This window comes from Alosa pseudoharengus, unplaced genomic scaffold, assembly GCF_046254945.1.
Source record: "Alosa pseudoharengus isolate Yale_2024_CS ecotype anadromous, Long Island Sound unplaced genomic scaffold, YU_APseudo_1.1 YU_APseudo_1.1_scf_17, whole genome shotgun sequence".
In the NCBI taxonomy this organism is placed as follows: Eukaryota; Metazoa; Chordata; class Actinopteri; order Clupeiformes; family Clupeidae; genus Alosa; species Alosa pseudoharengus.
In genome coordinates, this window is record NW_027468640.1 from 19,362,916 (window position 1) to 19,384,779 (window position 21,864).

The window sequence follows — 21,864 nt, forward strand, 5'->3', positions numbered from 1 at the left end:
CCATTCCTGCCTAAATGCCTTCAATTTGTTTTCAAGCCATTTCCAAAAGTTTGCTCCAATCCCAATCAAACTCTTAGGAAAACACAATCAGAACCAAATTCTAAGCACACCAGTTCGCACACACACACACACACACACAAAACACATACAAATACATAAATACTGACAAAATGTAAGATGAAATATGCATAAATACATTGAAATAGATGAACATGCATCTCAGCAAGAGCAAAAGGAGGAAATGTGTTCACCTATACCGGTAATAATAACCCTAGGGCCCTAATAGTGCAACCACATTTGTGGTAGGCTAGACCAGCACGCAACAACTCAGAAACAGGAAGATGTTTAGACACGCAACGAAGACATCAGACCAACTTTGTTCTGCTGTTCTGTAAGTCCTACAAACACATATATTTATGTGTATATGTAGCAATATATGAAGTATCTGTCATGAGTATTTGATATGCTGTCATTACAGTTGTTTGTTTGTTTGTTTTTTTTACAAATGTTTTGACTCAATTTAAATGTAAAACTCAAAAACCCTAAATACACAAATGCTAACCATGCAAGCACTTACTCTAAATGGTATTTTTGTATCAAAGAGATACAGAAGATAAAGAAATATTAAATTAACTGCTCTTTTATTGCAGTGTTTCCCAAAAAGAAACACATGTAGATTTTAGTGTTTTAGAATAGTTAAAGGAACCGTTTGTAAGAAATGCAATTCAATTAATCATAAAATGGCCCTGATTTGTCACTGGACATTAGGAAATAATGCTAATTTCAAATACTTATATCACTGACAACAGTAGTCCGGCCAGGATATCGTCATTTAAAAAAGTGAAGTTGCAGCCCTCAACTGATGTTGATGTTTACATATTTGTGTTTTAGCCTGATCCGCCACCTTCCACCTATCTAGTAATCACAAAGTCAGTAATGTTTCGGCATCTGGGTTGCCACCTCTGCTCTAGTTGCCACATCTGCGGTGTACACCGCTCTACAGTATTTTGAAAGTGATTGTAGTACCAGTTTTGGCCAAAATCCTACATACGGTTCCTTTAAATGAGTGTTAAGCAGAGAACATAACAGACCATGAGTTAGTAGTTTCAATGATTGTGTCACAAGTACCAGTTTTTGTGTCTTGGCAAATTGTGGTCGTATAGTGTTTGTCAAAGTTTGACAAAAATTTGTACAAACACATAAAAACAGAGATAAACGTGCACCACAGCAAGAGGTCATCTACAGTTTTCAACTGTTCACACATTTTCAAAATTATTTCTCTTTTTTCCAATACTAAGCTGTATACAATTGGCAAAGCCAAACCAAAATCAAAGTCTTTGCCAATGCGATTTTGCTGTTTGAGTCAGAGAACTTGTGTGACATGTAAAGATTTTGTGTCAAAGCAAAAAAACCTGTAACTGCAATGCAACCACATTTGTGGTACAAGCAGGCATCTACTAAACAGGAAGACGGCACACACAGAGGACCAGGTCAACTTTAGTCTGACACACATTCCAACAGTTCATATATTCATATGTAAGAACAAACTTATTCATACAATATTGATTTAATGTTTATTTTCTCTTGACCAATGGCAAAGTGAAAGAATCATTCCTATCTCAAAACCCAGATTGCTGCTAAAAAAGTGCAGTCTAGAATCATTGTGGAGACATGAAGAGGCTTGGTAGGTATTATAAGAACCATTTTGAGAGCTATGAATGCAAAAAAAAAATGTTTCCACTGATTATTAAAGGGTATGAATAATTGTGGACATGCCATTTTTCATAAAAATGTTTAAAAAAAAATCTTCTTTTTTTGATTCCATGTTTCTACCACATTGTCTTACAACCTTTAGCCATGTGGCAGTGTAATTTTCAGTCAGAACAAACATATTGGTCAAGAGAAAATTCAAAATCAAAATCAAAATCAAATCAATATTTGCCAGGGGTATGAATACTTTTCTTATGTGTATTTCATATGATCTTATTGTGATCATCAGAGTTTAAAATTATTTATGTATGTGCACACCGTCAGCGACTTGAGCTGCAAAATGAACGGAGGTCATTTGTTTTCTATGAGAACCGGCATCACGTTTTGGGCATTTTGAGCGATTGGAGAGCCAGAAAGTTGAACCTCGGTCAACTTTATGGTACTGAGCTATTAAGTGGCAACCAATTCAATATTAGGTGTACACAGTTTAGAGAGCAAAACCTATGTGAAATTCAATTCCTACTAAAAATTTGTTCCGATTAGTGTTCGTAATAACAAGGATGAGAGGTCAAGTTAGTGTTTGTAGTAACTTAATACTACAAGCGATATACAGACTACTTTCCAAGGTAGATGCAAAATGCTGCCAATGACCATCATTTACCAACCCACTCAAATGGGACAATAACATCTCCCAACTAGTGAAGAAAGGCCAGCAGCGCCTGTTTTTCCTCCGCCACCTGAAAGGACTACATGTCAGTCCTCCCATCATGGTACAGTTCTACAGAGCGGTCATTGAGAGTGTGCTAACATCCTCCCTTACGGTCTGGTTTGCCTCTGCGTCAGCCCGTGCAAAGGCCAGGCTACAAAGAGTCGTCCGGGCAGCAGAGTGCATCATCGGCTGCCCCCTGCCCCCCATCATGGACCTGCACAGCTCCAGGTCCATTAACAGATCTGTGAAGATTGTGGCCGACCCCTCATCCTGCCAATAGGCTGTTTAATCTTCTCCCCTCTGGAAAGCGGTACAGGGCTATTTTGCCCAAAACATCATGCCACTGCCACAGTTTTTTCCCCCCAGGCAATAGCCCTCCTAAATAACTCTTAAACTTGGACTTCTTTGCACTTTATTTTTATTTAACACGGCACTATTTACATTTACATTCCTATTAATTTATTGCTCATAATGGTTCTGTTTGTCCTTGTATTGTGTTTTTGTCTTTGTTTTTTTTGTCTTTCTGTTGCACTTTGTGTTGCCTGCATGGAGAAGACCAAATCAAATTCATCTCTGTATACATGGCGAAATAAAGTTGAATTGAATTGAATTAAAATTTAGGCAAGCCCAATTTCATATTTGTATCACATAAAGTAATACTTGATAGGCTATCAAATGTATTTTGTGTTGGGATACGTTATCTCAATTAAAATGTAACATATAGGCCTATGACTGAACATTCCAGCAGGCGTCTGGAATACCTCCTAAGGCTCAAGCGTCCAAAGCAGGGCTGCCAGAGCAAATTTTCCAGCTCAAGTCGCTGGTGGTGTGCATGTACAATGATACAACTTGTGATTGTAGCTCCACAGGACTGAGATATATATGGGCAATAGCTCAACTATGATTGTTTCATCAAAAAATATGAGGTTTTAACCCTACGCCACCTAGTACATAACATCAATACAAAAATCTAGCACATAAGAGTAACTTGCTACTTTCCTCCTCTTGTGATAACAGGGGAAGCTACAGATGGTGTGATGGCACAGAAGTCGATTCTTTTGGTAATCTTTGGCACACTTTCAGCAGCCTATTTGGGTGGTGGTAAGTGCTTTATTGATCCCATAGGGTTTGGCGATGTCCCCTAATTGACATTTGACAATGTGTACAGTAAAATATCACGATGGACGATGATATCGTCGAGGGGGTGGGTAGTTAACACTAATTACCATATGTGTGCCATGTGTGCAAGATCTGCTTCAGTGAAATCCATGTAAAAGATTAACAGACAACCAATCTGAACATTTGCTTGTGCACCAACCAGCAGAATACATTGCCAGCATATGCATGGTCCTGGCAAAAAAGCTACTTAAGACTACAATCGCGGTCACTCATCTAAAATCTTCAGTAGCCTAATCTGTAGGCTACCAACCTCATACGTAGCGCATCTCATTCCACGGCTGTGGAAAGTGAGGGCTGCGTGTCTGGTGTGTGGGGGCGTGCCATCACGATGGTTGCTTCCCATCAACCATCACGATGGACGATCCGCCCTAGTCCCACTGGGACTTCTCCTGAAAATCACCATGTCTGAAGCAGTGCCCCCTGCTGGGTAAACCCTAAATAACTTTGGTAGTTTCTTCGCACAGTCCTTACCCTTTCTGGCTATAATGCTTTGGTCTAACTAGCGGGGACCCCTTGACAGGCTCAGCCGCACGTCTTACCTATTGTCATAAATAACCTGAACCTCCTATGTTATTTAAGTGAGTCTCCCCTTGGAAGGTGATGAGGCTTTGCACTAGTTTATAGGAAATTTTTCATGACTAGGCCCTGTCAATGTGACGTGTGGAGAGATTTGGTCCCAAAAGTTATCTAGGAACACAGGTTCTCTTTGCTTAGGTCGAAGGTTCCTTTTACTGTATACTAGCCAGCAGTATATCTTAGCCCAGCTAATAATCAAGCTGACAGCACGCAGTAAGAAAGAAGAACAGGAAGCCCCATTAGTTACTCCGGATCCCTATACTTCATGGCAAGGGTGCCTCCCCTATGCATTCTAAGGGGCATGTCAGACTGCAGAGGTCACAGGAAAGTCTATAAATATTGACAAGCATTCTTTTGACAGGAGGTTACAGAGTTGTGTGGTAAAAATAACGTAATCATCCACAGAGAGGCAAAAAATAACACACAGCCGACCGTACGGTAGAGTACAAAGCTTTATTCACGACGCCGGAGACAGGTTACAAACAATAAGATAAAACGCTAAGATAAAACCAAAATAACTGAGATCATCCTTGTAATGTCTACATTTATTTAAAGTGTAGCCAATTGCCAATTGGACAACAACCACCCCAGTAGATATTTAACAGCTAAAGTGTTGTCTAATTACTGGAAATTTCCCCACGTTTCCCGCACTTTTTAGGATTTATTCCTAACGTCAAATTTTTCAGTTAAGCAAGGAGATCATAAATGTTGGTTACAAGGAATATATGTCACTAGGTGTGGGCGCCAGTGCGGTCACCTCCTTCACAAACTACTCTGAGGAGTAACCATGGACCTTCAAATATGTCAGGACACTCAGATGATTTAAAACAGTTTTTGTTTATTTTTTTTGGGGGGGGGGGTGTAAAAGAATCTTATGGTCACGCAAGTGACGTGGGCTTTAAGTGGAATCCCTCTGAGTGGCCACCAGGGGTCTGCGGTCTGTCCAGCCCCAACTCGGTTCAGTCGCCAACAGGTTTGGGAAGTACAAGTGGAACCGCCACCGCCGCTGTCGTGTCCCAGATTTTCCAACTGGCTGGAGATGGCGTTAGCCCACGTACAGTCTCTCTCCCTGTCCGTCGCTGCTGTAAACAGTGTAGAGAATTACCTGCTAGGTGGTGGTTGAACTGCCAGGCCTACCAATTACTGCCAAGCCAGTAATTTATGGGAGAATGTTTAAGTCATGGGGGCAGCAACAGTTTTCAACAGTTTCTCAACGTCGTAGAGAGGGGGTTACAGTAGTCACGTCAAAGGGTTTAGTTTCACAGCCACTAGAGGACCAAAGTTCTTAATAGCCAGAGAAAGTAGCTGTTACAGTCACGAAGGGTTTTTACATTTTTAGGCCAGCGCCGAAGACATAGGAACGTTCCGTCACAAGCAGCTGATTCACAGTGGTATAATTCCTTTATGTTACAGAAGTTAGCAACTATGGTTTTGGAAAACATGCCTAACTAAGTTAGCAAGTTTGTTGGTTGCAATTTCCCATTGCCAACCAACTAAGTTGCTAACTTAGTTAGGCATGTTTCGCGAGTTCGGAGTAATTTCGGCCCGTCTACTATTAACTAGGCTACTATTATTAGACATTCTCTGGTAGAAGCCATCAGGCAAGTGTTATTTAAATAAACTCCTGGTGTACTTACAAACTTTTTAATGCCTCATTTTATGAGTACAGAACATAGTTGTACTACTGTAGAAGTTTCGTACCATTCAGGGCATTATTAGTGGGGTAATTTACGAGATACTCTATAGGTTCCATAAGTGCCTGCAGAAAGTCATTCGTTTCTGACAGCGCTACTCGACCAGGGTTCAACCAAGGAAAAACAGGTTCTGGGAGGGTGTTTGGCTCGAGGTCATGGTGCAAAGGACCCTAGAATGAAATTACTCCGAACCATCGCTTGAGTTGGGAAACGCACCCCTGTTGAAAATAAAAGCCCCCCAAACTGGAAATAAGGCAAGAAAAGTAAACAACATAAGAAATGCATTGATAGTAATATAAGTTAATCAAATTAAATTTGATCTAAAATTATTAATCTAAAAATTAAACCGAATCAAGGATTTAGAGAATTGTGACACCCATATTGCTATCCACATCAGTTGAACCTGGTGATGATGGAAAAGGCTGTGTCAGCAATAACCTCAGTGTGTTGCTTCTTCTCAGATCTTGGTGGCTTCTCTGTTTTTTACAAGATCACTGAAAATGACTGCAGTGTTAGATGGTATAGTAGGGACACAGCTTCCGCATTCATCACAAATGTGTTAAAACTTTGGAACCTGTGCTGTCTGCACTGAAAACTGAGCTTCTTTTGGAGTGTTTCGAAACAATCCAGGCATCTCAAGACATTGATTCAGTAACATTTCGAGAGCTAAAGGGTTTTCTCCAATGTTTTCAGACCCTAAGTTTCTATTCCTTTTGGACCTGTTTCATAAGATCATGCCCCATATACTGTATATGTGCACAGCTGCAGAAAAGAGGAATTGACACAGTAGAGGGTTACAGACACATTTGTGGACAGCATTAGAAATATTTGTGACAGTGTCTTGTCCCTTTGTGTAAGGCATAGCAGTGTTTAGGCTGAGCACAGGGCCACTTCAAACTTTGACAAAAAATTGTCTATGAAGTTTAGACCTTTTCCTAGCCTGGGTGCCAGCCGAACTTTGTCCCGCCCACAACATTTGAGGTCGGGAAGTTCGGTCTGGCATTGCTCCGTTGTGGAGCAACTATGCTCGCCCCAAATCTGGCAAACCAATCAAATTGGGCTTTACGATGATGGACAGGTGAGCAACAGCGCCTTGTCTATCACGTCAGCTTAGGTTGATTATGTTTGCAACAAAAACACTGTGGCTAGAAGGAGACAGATGGCTTCTAAGACCCCATATGGAAAATGCATATTATTTCAATGAGGTTTTATCACTGAAAACGATTATTTCTGAAAACTTTGGCCAAAGTTGAGATGTGGGAAAACTCATGGTTTCACGTTCATCAAGGAAAAACAGCGTCTTGCATTGTGACATGTTCCCTCGTTCGTTTGAAATCTGATTGACCACCTGTTAAAGGGATTTGCGACAGCCTTTCCCAGCTGTTTATAACATGTTTGTAGCATATCAGTGTTCAACAGAATTATTTTTAAAAACGGAGGAGATATAGGCTATCAGATTTTTCCTAATAGCCTACCCTACTGCGTATCTCTTAGATTTCGCTAATGAGTGTTGTAGGAGATATTGACGGCACAATAACTTTTACAAAAGACCAGAAAACAATGTCAAGGCATTTGTGGAGAAGAAGGATGGTTTGTGTGTTTTTCCTACATCTCACGGTAAGTTATTTCGTTGCTCTAATTGGTTAGAGTGCAGAGGCAGTTGAGTTGAGTGCAGAGGCATTCCCCTCCTGTATTGGTTGAAACACGCCCCATAATTACGTCCCAATGGATTAGTATCAGACTCATATTCTGACTAGAATTGAATCAGGCTAACCTTTTCCATGAAATTGAATTATTGACTCCTGATAATCATTCAGTGGATGTCGCTTGCCTTCTTTTCCACTTGTCTTTGGGTGGGTCTACTCATGTGGAATTGTCTGTTTGAGGCAGCACTTCATCACTGTCCAAAATCTGTAGAAACATAATTACAATGTCTTAAATGCCTTTTCCAATCAAATGATGATAGGCTTAAACACTACTGCTGATATGTAGGCTGAATTGACTAAAATGACAGTACTGTATATGTTGGTTTAAACTGAACTCAGTCTGAGAAACACCATTGTCCTTAGCAGAGCCATCACCTCCTCTGACACTTCAAGCTCAGATGAGTCTTATGCACAAATGTTGGAAGTAGTTGGTCTCTCTCAAATGGGGTTCAAGGAAGCAGAGGACCACCATGTACTTTCTCTTTAGCATACCTGTCTCTTAGATACTTCTACTTTTTTGGAGTTCTCCTCTGCACAGATTCATATAAAAATGTTATTAGCTAGGCTGCTCCAATGTTAGCTTCGGCTGTTTGTCTCCATAGTTGACGCATAGTTGACGCTAGGATGTTAGCTATTAGCTAACTCAAACTAAACTGTGACCAGAGCCCGTCTACGGAGAGCCTCCCCACTCTCTATTAATCCCATACAAACCGAATTTGGCTGCAGTTCACCAGAGTTCACCTAGATGGCGATCACGGGCGATTCCAAAATACATGGGGTCCTATGGAGCTACATGGCTAAATTTATTGTTTTCACCTATTTAACAACTGAAACCCTCAGATTTTATTTTATTTTTTGCAAAATGGATATGGATTATCAATTAAAAGTGAAATAATCCGGGAGTCATGTCCTTTCGTTATTTTACAGGTTGGGTTCGTTGTTGCCCATAACACGCTAGCATTGATGCTATGCTATGCTATGATCATGCTAATGAATGACGTCATTGACACGTTTGAAAGGCTTTTTAGAAAAATTAAGTGACTTTAAAAAATATAATACTCAACCAAGTGTATTGTCTTTGCCTCCCCTTTCGAATACAATATTCTAATTACTTGAAAAAAAATTATATCCCGAGAAAAGTGGATTTTGAGGGGTACAGCTCTATAGACCTCCATTCATTCTGGACTCACCCGCGAGCGCCCCTAGATGCAGTAGGTACCACACCGGAAGAGTTCCAAGAGTGAAGGTTCTCCCCTTATTAGACATTCTCTGCTGTGACTGTTTAGAAATACAACGATGGCAAAATACACACCTGTTATCCCAACAGACATGGCGACATCCCTCCATGCTCTTGCTTTCAACAATTGGTCATGATATCCCTTAAGTGAGAGATCATATGACTAGAATGTCTGTGACAGCCAGGATCAGTTTTTCCTTTGCCATTGTTGACATGTAGCCTATGTCCCGCCCCCTCCTAGATTTTCGATTGATCGTCAAGAGAGAAGTGACATTGACGAGCCCAGTGTTCTAAAAGTTGAACAGATTTTGGGCCTGTGTCCACCAATCGCGTTTTTTGAGCCGACGGTGGCTATTTTCTATACAAATCCTATGAAGTTCAGCGTTCACAGCGCTCAGCAGAAAAAAGCTCACGGCGCTGACCGTTTTTTCCCCGCAGCGCACAGAGCACTGAAAGTTGAAATCTGTTCACTACTCTCTTGCTAGCCAATTAAAATTGAGGAAGGGACAGGACCTACAATGTTGGTAGTGGCAGAGGAAAGCTCAATCAGCCTAGTCCTATGTGACTAAAAATAAAACGACTGCTGCAAACCGAACGCAAATTACAAAGCCTGACCTATTCTATTGTAATGCCAAATTAGCTCCTTTTGTCTGAGATTGCTGACATTTCAGTTAGCTAGTCACATAGCATTAATCCATGTGTTAAATGGGTTTTAGATACGTTAAGTATCTGTACGTACACACCGCCGCCGACTTGAGCTTCCAAAGATTCAGGAAGTCATTCATTTTCAAAGGAAGCCGGCTTCTCTCAGCTTCCAGAAGCGGCAAATCCGTCGGCGTCGCGTTTTGGGCGTCTTGAGCGACTTGAGCGTCAAGCAGAAAGTTGAAAGTCAGTCAACTTTATGGTAATGAGCTATGACGCGGTTCAGCGGCCAACGAGCAGCAACCAATCGAATAGAATAAAGTATTAAGATAGAACATGATCGAACGTAAAATGCTGTCACAAGCGTCCTTGACAGGGCGACCAGAGCTTCTTTGGAAGCTCAAGTCGGCGGCGGTGTGTACGTACAGTTAGACCATAAGCTAGTCATGGACGGGGGGTGAACCTATCCAGACCCGAAGCATTCTTAACCTAGCCAGTTTTTACCGATTCTTCCATAGCGCTATTAGCGCTAGCATCAGGGCATCTCTCATACTGCACATAAATCACTACAAGGCTACAAGAGCTCCACACTTCGTTGACAGTATTTAAGTTCTTAACATTTAAAACAAGGCATTGGCAACATTGTATGTGTGTTGAACATTTATTTAGAAGAAAGTTTATACAGACAGAGACTACCTTGAGTAACTTTTCCGCTTGTTTTCCGGGCAACGCCATTTTGAATCTTTTGGCGAACATGAATCTCGTGTTGTTGATGGAAGGAGGACTGTGTGCGTGAGCATTCAAAAAGGGGTGTGTCATCGATAGACTTATCAAATCTGAAATTCAAAATAATAAAATAATAAACAATGATGCACAAATGTTGATTTTGACTGCACAAATGTGCACAAGGGATTCCAACTATTTTGGAATCATTTGGGTGTTAATGTGGTAGGCCTACTGAATGACCCCAGGTCACTAAACAAGTTTAATATCTTCAAGACAGTTTGTGCACAATTTTTATTTTGCCTGCAGGAACGAATCAAAATACTTTTATTCATATTTTCATCATGTGGGGTGCCAACTTCACAGAGGTTGAGTGGCTCGCTGTGTAGAGAATGTTGTTGAACATGACTCTGTTTTACCCTCTTAAGGATCAAAGCCCACCCTCACATTAAGTCCAGACCACCATCCCTTCATAGGAGACTCAGTCACTCTGAGATGTGAGTTGAGTGTTTCTTCTGGTTTGGTGTTCTACTGGTACAGACACACACAGACCTCTGATCCTGTGGCCCAGACTGATGGAAACTCCTACAACATCAGCTCTGTTAAAATCTTTGATGGAGGACAGTACTGGTGTAGAGCTGGGAGAGGAGACCCAGTCTTCTATACTCAATATAGTGATGCGGCTGAGATGAAGGTTACAGGTTAGTTGGTTTCATTGCAAGGGTATATATCCTTCTCTTTAAGGTTAATTGTCTACCTATCAGACAAAAGGTAAATACTGTAAATAATTCACAATGGTATTCTTTTTTGACAGAAAGACCAAAAGCAATCATTACAAAATCAAACTGGACAAAGTTCTTCAGTGGTGAGAAGGTCTCTCTCAGATGTGACATAAAGAGTGGGGAGATCAGTGACTGGGAGTACAGATGGTTTACTTATGGATTGATGGTTATGAGGTTCTCAAGCCATAAAGGTGATGAGTTTGAAATCAACACACCTGAGTATGAAATCAATCCATCACGAAGTGGTCGCTATGCTTGTAAAGGACGAAGGAAACATGGTGGGAGAGAATCAGACAAAAGTGATGCTGTTGACATTACACTTTCCTCTCGTTAGTATATGTTTTTTCCCATTTACTTTACCGATCACAATTATCTTTTAATTTAAAAAAATTAAATGTATCTCTGGATACATGTCTTAGTACTTGTTTTACTCAGTTTAGTATTTTTAAAGAATGATTCTGGGGTGCGGATCATATCGCTATTTGGCTGCATCCTCTGTCCTCCGGTTTGTGCCCCAGAAATCATTCAAAGCTCGACGCCATGAAGGATGCTTCATTTGTCTTGTTTTCTGTGGAAGCTGAGGTGCGTCCTTCGCGTAAGCATTTTTAGTCTGAATACACAATCATCAGTGGCGGTCCTAGCTCGTATGACATCCTAGGTAACCACTCCCCTCAGCGCTCCCCCACCACCATCACCCATGTTGTTTCCCCCCATGAGTGAGTAGGACATCTAATTTCTCATGCCTGTCTCTCTTTGATTCCTTAAATTTATTTCTCATTTCCTTCACAAAATTAATTAGGAGGGGCTAAGACATGAGGAAGAAGGATGGACAAATAGAGAAATGAAATGCACCCCTGATGTTTGTACAATTGTTGTCGTAATGGTAGCAGTCATGACTGATTATACAAAAAGCGGCTTTTCTATATTATACAACATCTGAAGGCTTGTGCTTGTAAAAATGTTGTGGTGCAACTTTATGTTCTTCTCAAACAGAGAAAGCTCATGCAGTTCTGAGTTCCTTCTCACATATCTGGTTGACTGAAGGAGATTCAGTGACACTGACTTGTGAAGTTAGAGTCTCTAATGCAGGCTGGAGATTCCTCTGGTACAAGACTGCCCCCTATAGACCCGGGTTCCCTCAAGTGTTTCATGAAAACACTGGATATTATGTGGAGCTGGTATTAGATGGAGGAGATGGAGGCTCCTCCTACACTCTCAGCCCTGCTGCTCTTAGACACACAGGGGTTTATGTGTGCAGAGCAGAGAGGGGAGAGCCAGCCTATCATACAGAGTTCAGCAATCCTCGGCCTCTCTTGGTCACAGGTGAGTCTGTGTTCAGTTGTCATCTGAACAGTTGTACAAGCAGGGTGTTTCCCAGTCTTTCACTTTCATCCTTTGTACTGGCCTTCTCAGGTGTGTCTCCTCCAGCTTCAGTGATCATCCATTCAAACTGGACCCAGATCTTTACATCTGAGCCTCTCTCCCTGAGCTGTGGGGTTCAGGGTAACTCTGCTGGATGGAGACTGAGCTGGTTCACAGGCAGAGGAGGAGAATCAAAGTGTCCCACTGACTGGAGATCAGAAGCAGGATCCAGCTGCAGCATCAGCTCAGCATCTCCATCAGACAGTGGAGTTTACTGGTGTCAGTCTGATTCTGGAGAGCAGAGTAATCCTGTCAACATCACTGCATACTGTGAGTGTAATCAAACATGATTTGTTGTCTTTCAACATTTGTACACTGTAAACTCAAACAGTGAAACTAACTCGATATAATGATTTAGCACAACTTAATAATTGAATTTGTTAGAGTGTGCATTTGACAGCATTGGCTATACTGAAATACTGATGCAATGTTGGACGTGGGATTGTGTCTTTATAGTGAACTCTGACATGTCCTCAGGGGTATTTCACAAAACCTAGATAAGGGATTAAGCTAGGATTTTTTGGTTATCCTGGATGAATTTAGCCTTGACTTGGTTTCACAAAAGAGATGGCACATAAGTTGTTTGCTTTTTTTGTTGATAGATGTTTGATGAATAGCCTACTGTAGTTGATTGAAAGTGGAGGGGCAAGTTTTTGAAGGTGTTTTCAACTATAATATAAAGTTATATCATACTATGTGCATCTTTGCAGTGGCAAGCGCTTTTTTTTAATGACGTTGCGTGTCGAGACAAGGAAGCACTCACACGTGGGTGCATACGTAAATTTGCATTCAGTTGGTCTACCATGCCTACTCCTGCTGTTTTACAGAAATAGCCATGATTTCCCATTCCAAAAAGGAAAACTTTACCTCATTGTTAGTCTATATCAAAAGCGGCTGTTCACTTTGTGTGAATGGCGCTATTTTCCGCGTCTTTTTTATTCCAACCGTGAGTTCTTTGGGGCAGAAACGAGAATGCGCACACATCCTGAATTATTTACACCTGGCTTGATATAGTCGCTCCTAATGATCCTGGATTGGCATTAGTGAAATGAGTTGAGCTTGGATGACCAGACAATGCTATGTCAAACCTCGCTTTATCACTTATCTTGGATGTGAAATACCCCTCTGGTAGGTGTCGGTGAATGTTGGTAAATGGAATATGGTCAGGGCTATTGTGGAGATAGCCATTGGACAAATACAGTTTAGGCTTTGTTACCCAAATGTGTGGTACACAAATTGCCTTAAGTCACCTTAAATATAAATACTTGAGTTACTGGTACTCAAATCATATATTTTTAGTTTAGTTTTAGATCAAATTGATGAAAACATGAAGGTAATTAATTTCCTCAAATATGTCGAGTTATTTATTACTTATGGGGTTTACAATGGAATTGCTTATTTGTAGTTAAATGTATTTTCTTGTGTAATACATACATTGCTTTGAATAACTGAATCGGATGTCTTATATACTCTTCATAGCTGGAGATGTGACCCTGGAGAATCCTGCCCATCCTGTGACTGAGGGAGATCCTCTGACTCTGCACTGTAGATATCGCTACCAGCCATCAAACATCAGTGCTGACTTCTATAAAGATGGGTCGCTCCTGCAGACCTCCACCACAGGAGAGGTGACCATCCCTGCAGTCTCAAGGTCACATGAAGGTCTCTATAAGTGCAGGAACCCAGAGAGAGGAGAGTCACCACAGAGCTGGATCACAGTCAGAGGTAGATGTGATTAGATCATACCTGTCAACATTTAGCTTTCCAAAAACAGGAGATTTATTTTTTTGGGGGGGGGGGGGGCAGTGTTTATACCGGATCTGTGTTTGCATATTTAATACGTTTCATACACATTTTTCAACACTGCATTTCGGTCGTTGGTTTTACCTTACCATTACCTTACGCATGCCAGTTATGTAACCACCAGCTGCCTGCCTGCAGCCTACTTCCAAAACTCCAAAGCTGCTTGCTGTCAGATTTGGTTCCGAGGGCACAAGTTCAGTGTATCAACAACACTCAATAACAGTTTATGTGATGTGTTAATCAATTAAATTCCCAACAATTTCACAACAGCTAGTTCTGGAGTAGGCCATTCAACTAGCCCGCTTGCTTACGACGAGACTCAGGCTGCGCAGTCGGCACCTGCTTCCTTATTTGGGTTTTGGGTTGCCAGGTTTTAGCCTATGACAAAACGGTTGAAATTGAAACTAAGTGATCGTGTATGTGTAGGGTGTATTTCATACACAATCTGGCAACCTGAATGGATCAATGATTTTAAAATGAAGTTTGATGGCCATGCAAATTACGGGAGTTTTCCGGGAGAAATAACAAAACAGGAGGGTGCTGGGAGATGACCTTGAAATACGGGAGAAACCCGGGGAAAACGGGAGTGTTGACAGGTATGGATTAGATGTGTCTTGGCAAGGAAGTCTCATGACCTCACTGCAGGTGTGCCTCAGGGATCACTATTAGGGCCCCTACTTTTCTCTATTTACACCACTTCTTTGGGGTAGACCATTTGCTCCCATGGATTTGATCACTGCTATGTGGATAATACTCAACTTTACCTGTCTTTACCACCTGAGGACTTTACCGTTTCCCATTGGATTTGTGCATGTCTTAAAGATATTTCAGTATTGATACAAGATCGGCACCTTCAGCGTAATCTCCCAAAAATGGAGCTTTTGGTGTTTCCAGCTAAAACAGCTATATCCCAACACATTAACATCCAGCATGACTCATCTTCAGTGACCCCAACTAGATTGCACCAGTGGCTCCTCAGCCAAGCGCACAAACCAAATGTCCGAACCTAAGGTTCCTCTCGTACGGAGCAGGGTTACCATTGCAACAACACATATCAGTAGAGTAAAACTAACCTGGGGTGCGTTTCTACAAAAGTTAGCAACTACGTTGCTTAACCACCATGGTACGACGCAATTTGCGCTCAAACAACTACGTTGTAACACCTGTTTCTAGAAAGTATTCTACCTGTGATGCAATGATACATAGTTCCTTCTAGTTCCAACAATGTTGTTGATGATGCAATGATACATATCATTGGTGGCAACATGTAATACCCCACCTCCTAGAATTTCTGCTCTCTGTGGGCATGTACATGGTACACTCATGAACATAGTGTAGCGCTGTAGCTGTCTGGCAGCATTAGCTGTTGGTTGTAGCAACTCAAGCTAGGTAAAACCAATTGTTTTCATTTTGTTTCGTACCGACAGTACTCGGTGACCTTGAGAAACGGAGATCTTTGTGAAAACTCGCTGGATTTCTCCTTTAAGCCGACCAATATTTGTCATTATTTGTGTGTATCTTTTTTTAAATGTTTAGCCTTGACGAGTTTGAAGGTATTACAAAATGTATTGTCTGTCTCGTGGCTTACTGGCAGTGTGTCATTATTTTGCGCGTGCGAGTTCGCATCCTGAGCCTCTCTCCCTGAGCTGTGGTGTTCAGGGTAACTCTGCTGGATGGAGACTGAGGTGGTTCACAGGCAGAGGAGGAGAATCAAAGTGTCCCACTGACTGAAGATCAGAAACAGGATCCAGAGCAGCATCAGCTCAGCATCATCATCAGACAGTGAAGTTTACTGGTGTCAGGAAGTATGGAGACTGACATTGCATCCTAGGCCTACGAGACACAACAATAGGGTTTGACCCTAAATATTTATGCATATAGTTACTCTACATCGAGAGACCATTGGGAAGATGACATCCGTCAAAAACAGTTGTTTTAAATAAAGTTGCACTGCTTTATCTGGTATTTCCACGTCACACTAGTTCACCTGCATGTAGTCAGAAGCAAGAGGACAATCTCACTTAGCCTAATATAGGAGTCGAACCTAAAATATTCAGACAACAAGTCCACTGCTTTACCCACTATACCATTGATCTATCTGCCCAGCAGGGGAGTCAGGCTTTTAATGAACATTAATCTACAACATAGATCAATCATTGAATCGTGATTTTTGGTTAGGTGCTCCGGACACTGACGTCATTACCAACCGGACCTACCAAGGAATGACACGTGACTGCTCAGGGGCAGTAGTTCAAATCACCAAACTTTTGCTATTGAGAGTTCGAACTACCCTTTCTAGAAACACCAAATCCAAGAATGATGGATCGGACTACAAAGGTTGCGACGGAAGTTAGCCAACTACACTTTCTAGAAAAACATACCCCTGTCTCGCAACGGTCAAACACAGTTGGTAGTAGGTTGTTCAACAACAAATCTCAAAAAATAAGATCCTTGTACTTTTTGAAAAATTATTTGGGACACTAAATACCACTGCGATGAATGGGTAATGAATAAATGGACATCAGCAAACGTTAGCCAAGAGCTAACAAACATGTGCTGCTAGCTAAAACTGTCAGGCAAAAACACCAATTTCAATGTTGAAGTTTGAGTTAAGCAGCAGCAACACAAGTAAATTTACACGTAATGCCATACACACCAATTTGAATGCTAAGGTAGTGTCGTGGAAAATGTTCACTTCCGAATCCAATTGTCCAATTAACAATTACAACTTGACTATTAGTAATTTAGCACTCTGGAACAAAGCGTCCGAAGGAGACAATGTAGACAGAAGATTTTCTGAAGACTGTTGATCTTTATTCTCCATATTGCAATGATAATACAGCCCAACCAAAGTCCAGACCAACCATGTACGGATGGCTATACACTATATTTTATACTCCTCGGCCCTCGAGAAGTGCCGCCTTCTCGCGCCATCCCCCAAAACACCTTTCACCAATCAACATAAGCAGGGTCGCTTACATTGGTGGAAACCATCTTCCCATCATGCATAAAACTATATGCAATATAGTCTGATGTCTAATGCATAGGAAACATGTAAAATAGTGGTTTTCTGTTTTTTTCCAGTTTGGGGAAATAGGGCCTTCTTATCTGCTTCTCATCCTAGCTGGACAGGCCCTAAACATAAGACACAGCGGCCTCCTACTCCCTGTCCTGTTCGGTCCTCACCAGCTGGATAACACCCCCCTTTCCTTGACCATGTATGGAGGACATGCTCTCATCCTGGTACCCCCAGTACTTTTCCACTCACCCCACTCCTCTGGCCTACACAGGATACAATGACCTCACCCTGCTCACAGCAAATGCAGTGGCATTAAGACTTATGACACTCATGACTACATTCTTCTAACACATGAAAGCCCATGCAATAATATTAATACTTATGAAACCCATGATTACATCCCTTTAAATCATGAAAATCCACCATATTAGCTACCATGAGCTAATGTTAACTGGCAGAAAAAAACACTAGCATGCTAACACCCAAGCTAAATTTACTTTAGTTTTCTCAGTTTGAAACTTTCATCAAAATGTACATTTTTCACCAAGTTTGTCAGAAAGTTCACCCCTCCGAAATGTTCAATATATTGACTCCCTATAGTGGCCAGAATTAAATTTAAATCTCTCACTTTGGCCTATATGGCACTTACTGGATCTGCTCCCCTGCTTTCTCAATTCTATGACCAAGCTGTACACCCCCAACCGCCCACTGCGGTCTTCTGATAAGTGTCTGTTGTGTCGCCCATTCATAAACGCTAGTTCAAATTCAAGACTATATTCCTCAATGGTTCCTTGTTGGTAGAATGAGTTCCCCAGTGCTCTCCGTACCTGTGATAGTTTTGGGTATTTCAGATCCTCTTGATCTGAACTCTACATGTCTCTCTCTCACACACACACACACAAAATTTCAAATAATGACAAATTGGATAACTGATGCTAGTGTAATTCACTTGTATCATTTTCAGCCGCATATGCTGGATCCTCTCTGCTGGTAACTGTGGATAAAATTGTTAGAGTGGTGATCATCTTTGTCATCATGATCATCATGATGCTGCTCCTGCTGTGTTGCTTCAAAAATCAGAGAGGTAGGCGCTCTTAAAACATCTGTGCTGTGCTGAAATGTAAGATGACAAAACCCAGTAAATCTGTGCTCAAATGTTGATCTCTGGTTTCATGTCTCTCAGCAGCTAAGGGTACACCAACACCACAACCGTAAGTGTACATTTTCAAAAATTGTTTGTTTAAAATGTCCACTGCTGAGGCCACTAAGTCAGCCAGTTAAAGCAATCCCTAAACCATTCATACCATGCATTCGGTGCACACAGGGCGGTGGTCAGGGAGCTGTGTTAGCATGCATTACCCTGAAAAGTTGTGGGTTCAATTCCCGGCTTGTGCCCTTGAGCAAGGCACTTAAAGGAGAATTCCGGTGTGATATTGACCTAAAGTGTGTTGAAACATGATACCGAGTGTGAACGTATGTCTCATAGCTCATCTCGGCTTGTCCCCTGCACTCAGAAATCTGGCGCTAGTTAGCCGATGCTACAAACAATTTTTCGATGGGGGTGCCTCGGGCATCGGCCTAGCCATGCAAATAAATCACTGTTTTACACCATTTACGAGGCTTAAAGTAGCTCCATACTTCATTGGTAGACTTCCGATTACCGAGTATGAATAAACAGGTATGATAAGGGATCAGATTCCAAAAATAATTCCGTGGAAATTGGTAGACTTCCTATACACGAGTATGAATGAACAGGTATGATAAGGGATCAGATTCCAAAAATAATTCCGGTGAAATGCATGGATTCCAGTTGCTGCTACTGGAAGAAACTGGAATCCATGCATTTCCACAGAATTATTTGTATTTATATCGTGACTAAATTCAAGATGGCTGCAAACGCTAAACTCTGTGAAGATACTGTCTGTATAAATCATCTTGTAAGTAAACTACCAGTGCTTTTTCAAAGTTCTCAATGTCTCGTTTTAAATGTCAAGGCCCTCGGAAGTCTACCAATGAAGTTTGGAGCTACTTTGAGCCTCGTAAATGGTGTAAAACAGTGATTTATTTGCATGGCTAGGCCGATGCCCGAGGCACCCCCATCGAAAAACTGTTGGTAGCATTGGCTAACTAGCGCCAGATTTCTGAGTGCAGGGGACAAGCCGAAATGAGCTATGAGACATACGTTTACACTCGGTATCATGTTTCAACACACTTTAGGTCAAAATCACACCGGAATTCTCCTTTAACACCTGGTTGCTCCTAGGACAATATAATCCTTTGTAATATAATTGACATATTGTATTTAAGTCGCTTAGGATAGAACATTTCTGTTAAATGAATGAATGGAAATGGAAATGCATTCATAATGTGTAATAGCAGATCTCTGTTGCCTCCTAGTGGTACTGCTCAAGAGAGTCCCAATGATGAAGCACACCAGGACGAGAGTCAGCCTGCAGAAAGTGATGGGGTCCAGTCAGAATATATGCCACTGCAAAGAGGTCAGGCAGCTGATATACCTGTGGGGACAAGTAAATATATTCACAATATAATTGTGATATATGTTACGATAATATTGTCCTTTTAGGTACCACCGATGCCTATGACACCATAAACGCAGAATACATACCCCTGCAACAAAGTAAGTTGGTCATTGTTGTGAAAGGTTTTAGGTTATACATTATTATATAAAATTTTACAATGACACAACAACAACAAATATTTGTGTAATATTCAACATAATTCTTACAGGAACTACAAGCATATATGAAAGTTTGAAAATGTTGCATGGGCAGGGGAATGATAACATGTATTACTAATGATAGTGTAATGTAGTACAACACGTAATGATAATGTGATATACAATGAAATTAAATACCCAAAGCCCAGGTATTCAAAAAGTGGACTGGAACCGACTGATATAGAAAGTCTATGTTCATTTACCTTATCCCATAACCAGGTAGTACTTAAAATGACAATGACATCTAATCTTAATCTTCATACCATGACAGTGTCCAGGTGATTTTAGGTTGTGCTGATGCAAAGGTGCATGTTTTTTTAGGAACAGGATAGCAAGAAGCAATAACAATTTTGTAATTTAACAAACCATTTCCTCCCAGATAATGGAGAAGAATATGATGATGTGGCTTCTTAAAATCCTGGAGCAGAAGAACAAGTTGATAAGGTGGCTTCTTTAAATCCTGGAGCAGAAAAACAAGTGTAACTCTTTATGCAGATTTTGGCTGGAGTGTGTCATCCAAATACCCAAACAAATGTTGTGGACAGACATATGCCTGAAATGTGAATACTGATACTATGACAAGACAAAAAAGTCCAGGATGCTCAGGAAGTTCAGTGTTTGAAGGTGCTTATTAGGGGTCGGGAACTCAAAATCAGTAAAAATAGGAAATCCAAGGCACTTTTCTTTTTTACAACAACAACACCTAACAACGACCTATTCATTTGGACAACTTCATACAGCCCTATAAATAAAGTAAGGCTACCTTTAGTTTTGATACAGTTCACGTATGGCTTTAAACAGCTGTAATGCTAGCCTAAGCACACCAATTTTGCCTACCTTGTTCTTGCTGCTTGCCCATTTGAAATAACTCCTCTAGCTTTGCTGTCTCCATCCTTTCTGTTTTCGTTGTTAAAAAAAAAAAAACGTGTTATGTCCATGATCTTGAGTTAGTGAATTAGCTTATAACATTATGTGCGGACAACCAGCATAGATAGTAAAAGAAATCTACAAGTAGCCTAGCCTACAACTTCTGTAGCGTGTGTGCGTATTCTCTCTCCTGCTCAAACAAAAGGTGTGTGCGTGCATATAGTTCTGCATTAAGTTGATTTTGATAACGTGTTTACAAACTTTACTTTAGAAAATTGTAAATAGCCTACTGTCATGCAGTTAATGAGATACTGTGCAGAGTTGGGAAGTTATGGTAGGCCAATTTGGTGTGAACACACACACAGGGGAAATTCTCTCTCGTTGTTGAGTAGCCTAATGGTACGCACAGTGCGTACGGCCGTACACCTGCAGGTGCGCCTGACCATCTGTTCTCACTGCATGGTTTCAGTTTTCAAATTAGAGCTCATAATATGTAAATATGTTGATTATGAATTCCTGGCCAACATTGATTGTATCTGTAGGTGACTTTTGGCTGATGTAATGATTATTGCTGCTGTAATTGCTGTTCATGTGGTTTTATCAGCTTAGCTAACCACGTGGTGGTAACCTTGCTTGCATAAATTTTAACTGTGACTGACCAGTAACAATGTATGGTAAACTCTCTACAAGTAATTATTTTTACATTTTAACCATGTATTTTTGTATCAACTAGATTGTGTGTATCATATATATATACATATATTTTTTTTTGGTGTGTGTATTGTATACAATGTATATTAAACATTCTATGTCCATTATTCTCATTTCTCAGAAGCATTTTTACAGAGAGGCCCATAAGATATGGCCAAAGATGAATCTGATTTAAATCTATTTTTATATATCACTGCAAGAGTTAAGAACATATTTCCTTCACACAACAAACATATTCACTGGGCTGTTTTACGAAACATGGGACATGGTGACTAATAAATAAACACAGAAATACAGAGGTCAATTTTATCTCTAGCCTGACAGAACTAGGAAGTACTGTATATCGG

The 21,864-nt window shown here is 40.9% G+C and overlaps 1 protein-coding gene across 1 annotated transcript; it reads left to right on the forward strand.

Annotated features, from left to right (window-relative positions):
- Nucleotides 1-357: 357 nt before the first annotated feature.
- Nucleotides 358-20,547, forward strand: LOC143127042 (Fc receptor-like protein 5). Its single transcript, XM_076288344.1, has 12 exons — nt 358-391; nt 3,437-3,520; nt 10,605-10,877; nt 10,991-11,287; nt 11,952-12,281; nt 12,372-12,650; nt 13,860-14,105; nt 18,167-18,286; nt 18,389-18,413; nt 19,600-19,700; nt 19,787-19,840; nt 20,319-20,547. Exons 2-12 carry the CDS (start codon nt 3,457-3,459, stop codon nt 20,351-20,353), a joined length of 1,824 nt encoding a protein of 607 aa, XP_076144459.1. The 5' UTR covers nt 358-391; nt 3,437-3,456; the 3' UTR covers nt 20,354-20,547.
- Nucleotides 20,548-21,864: the final 1,317 nt, after the last annotated feature.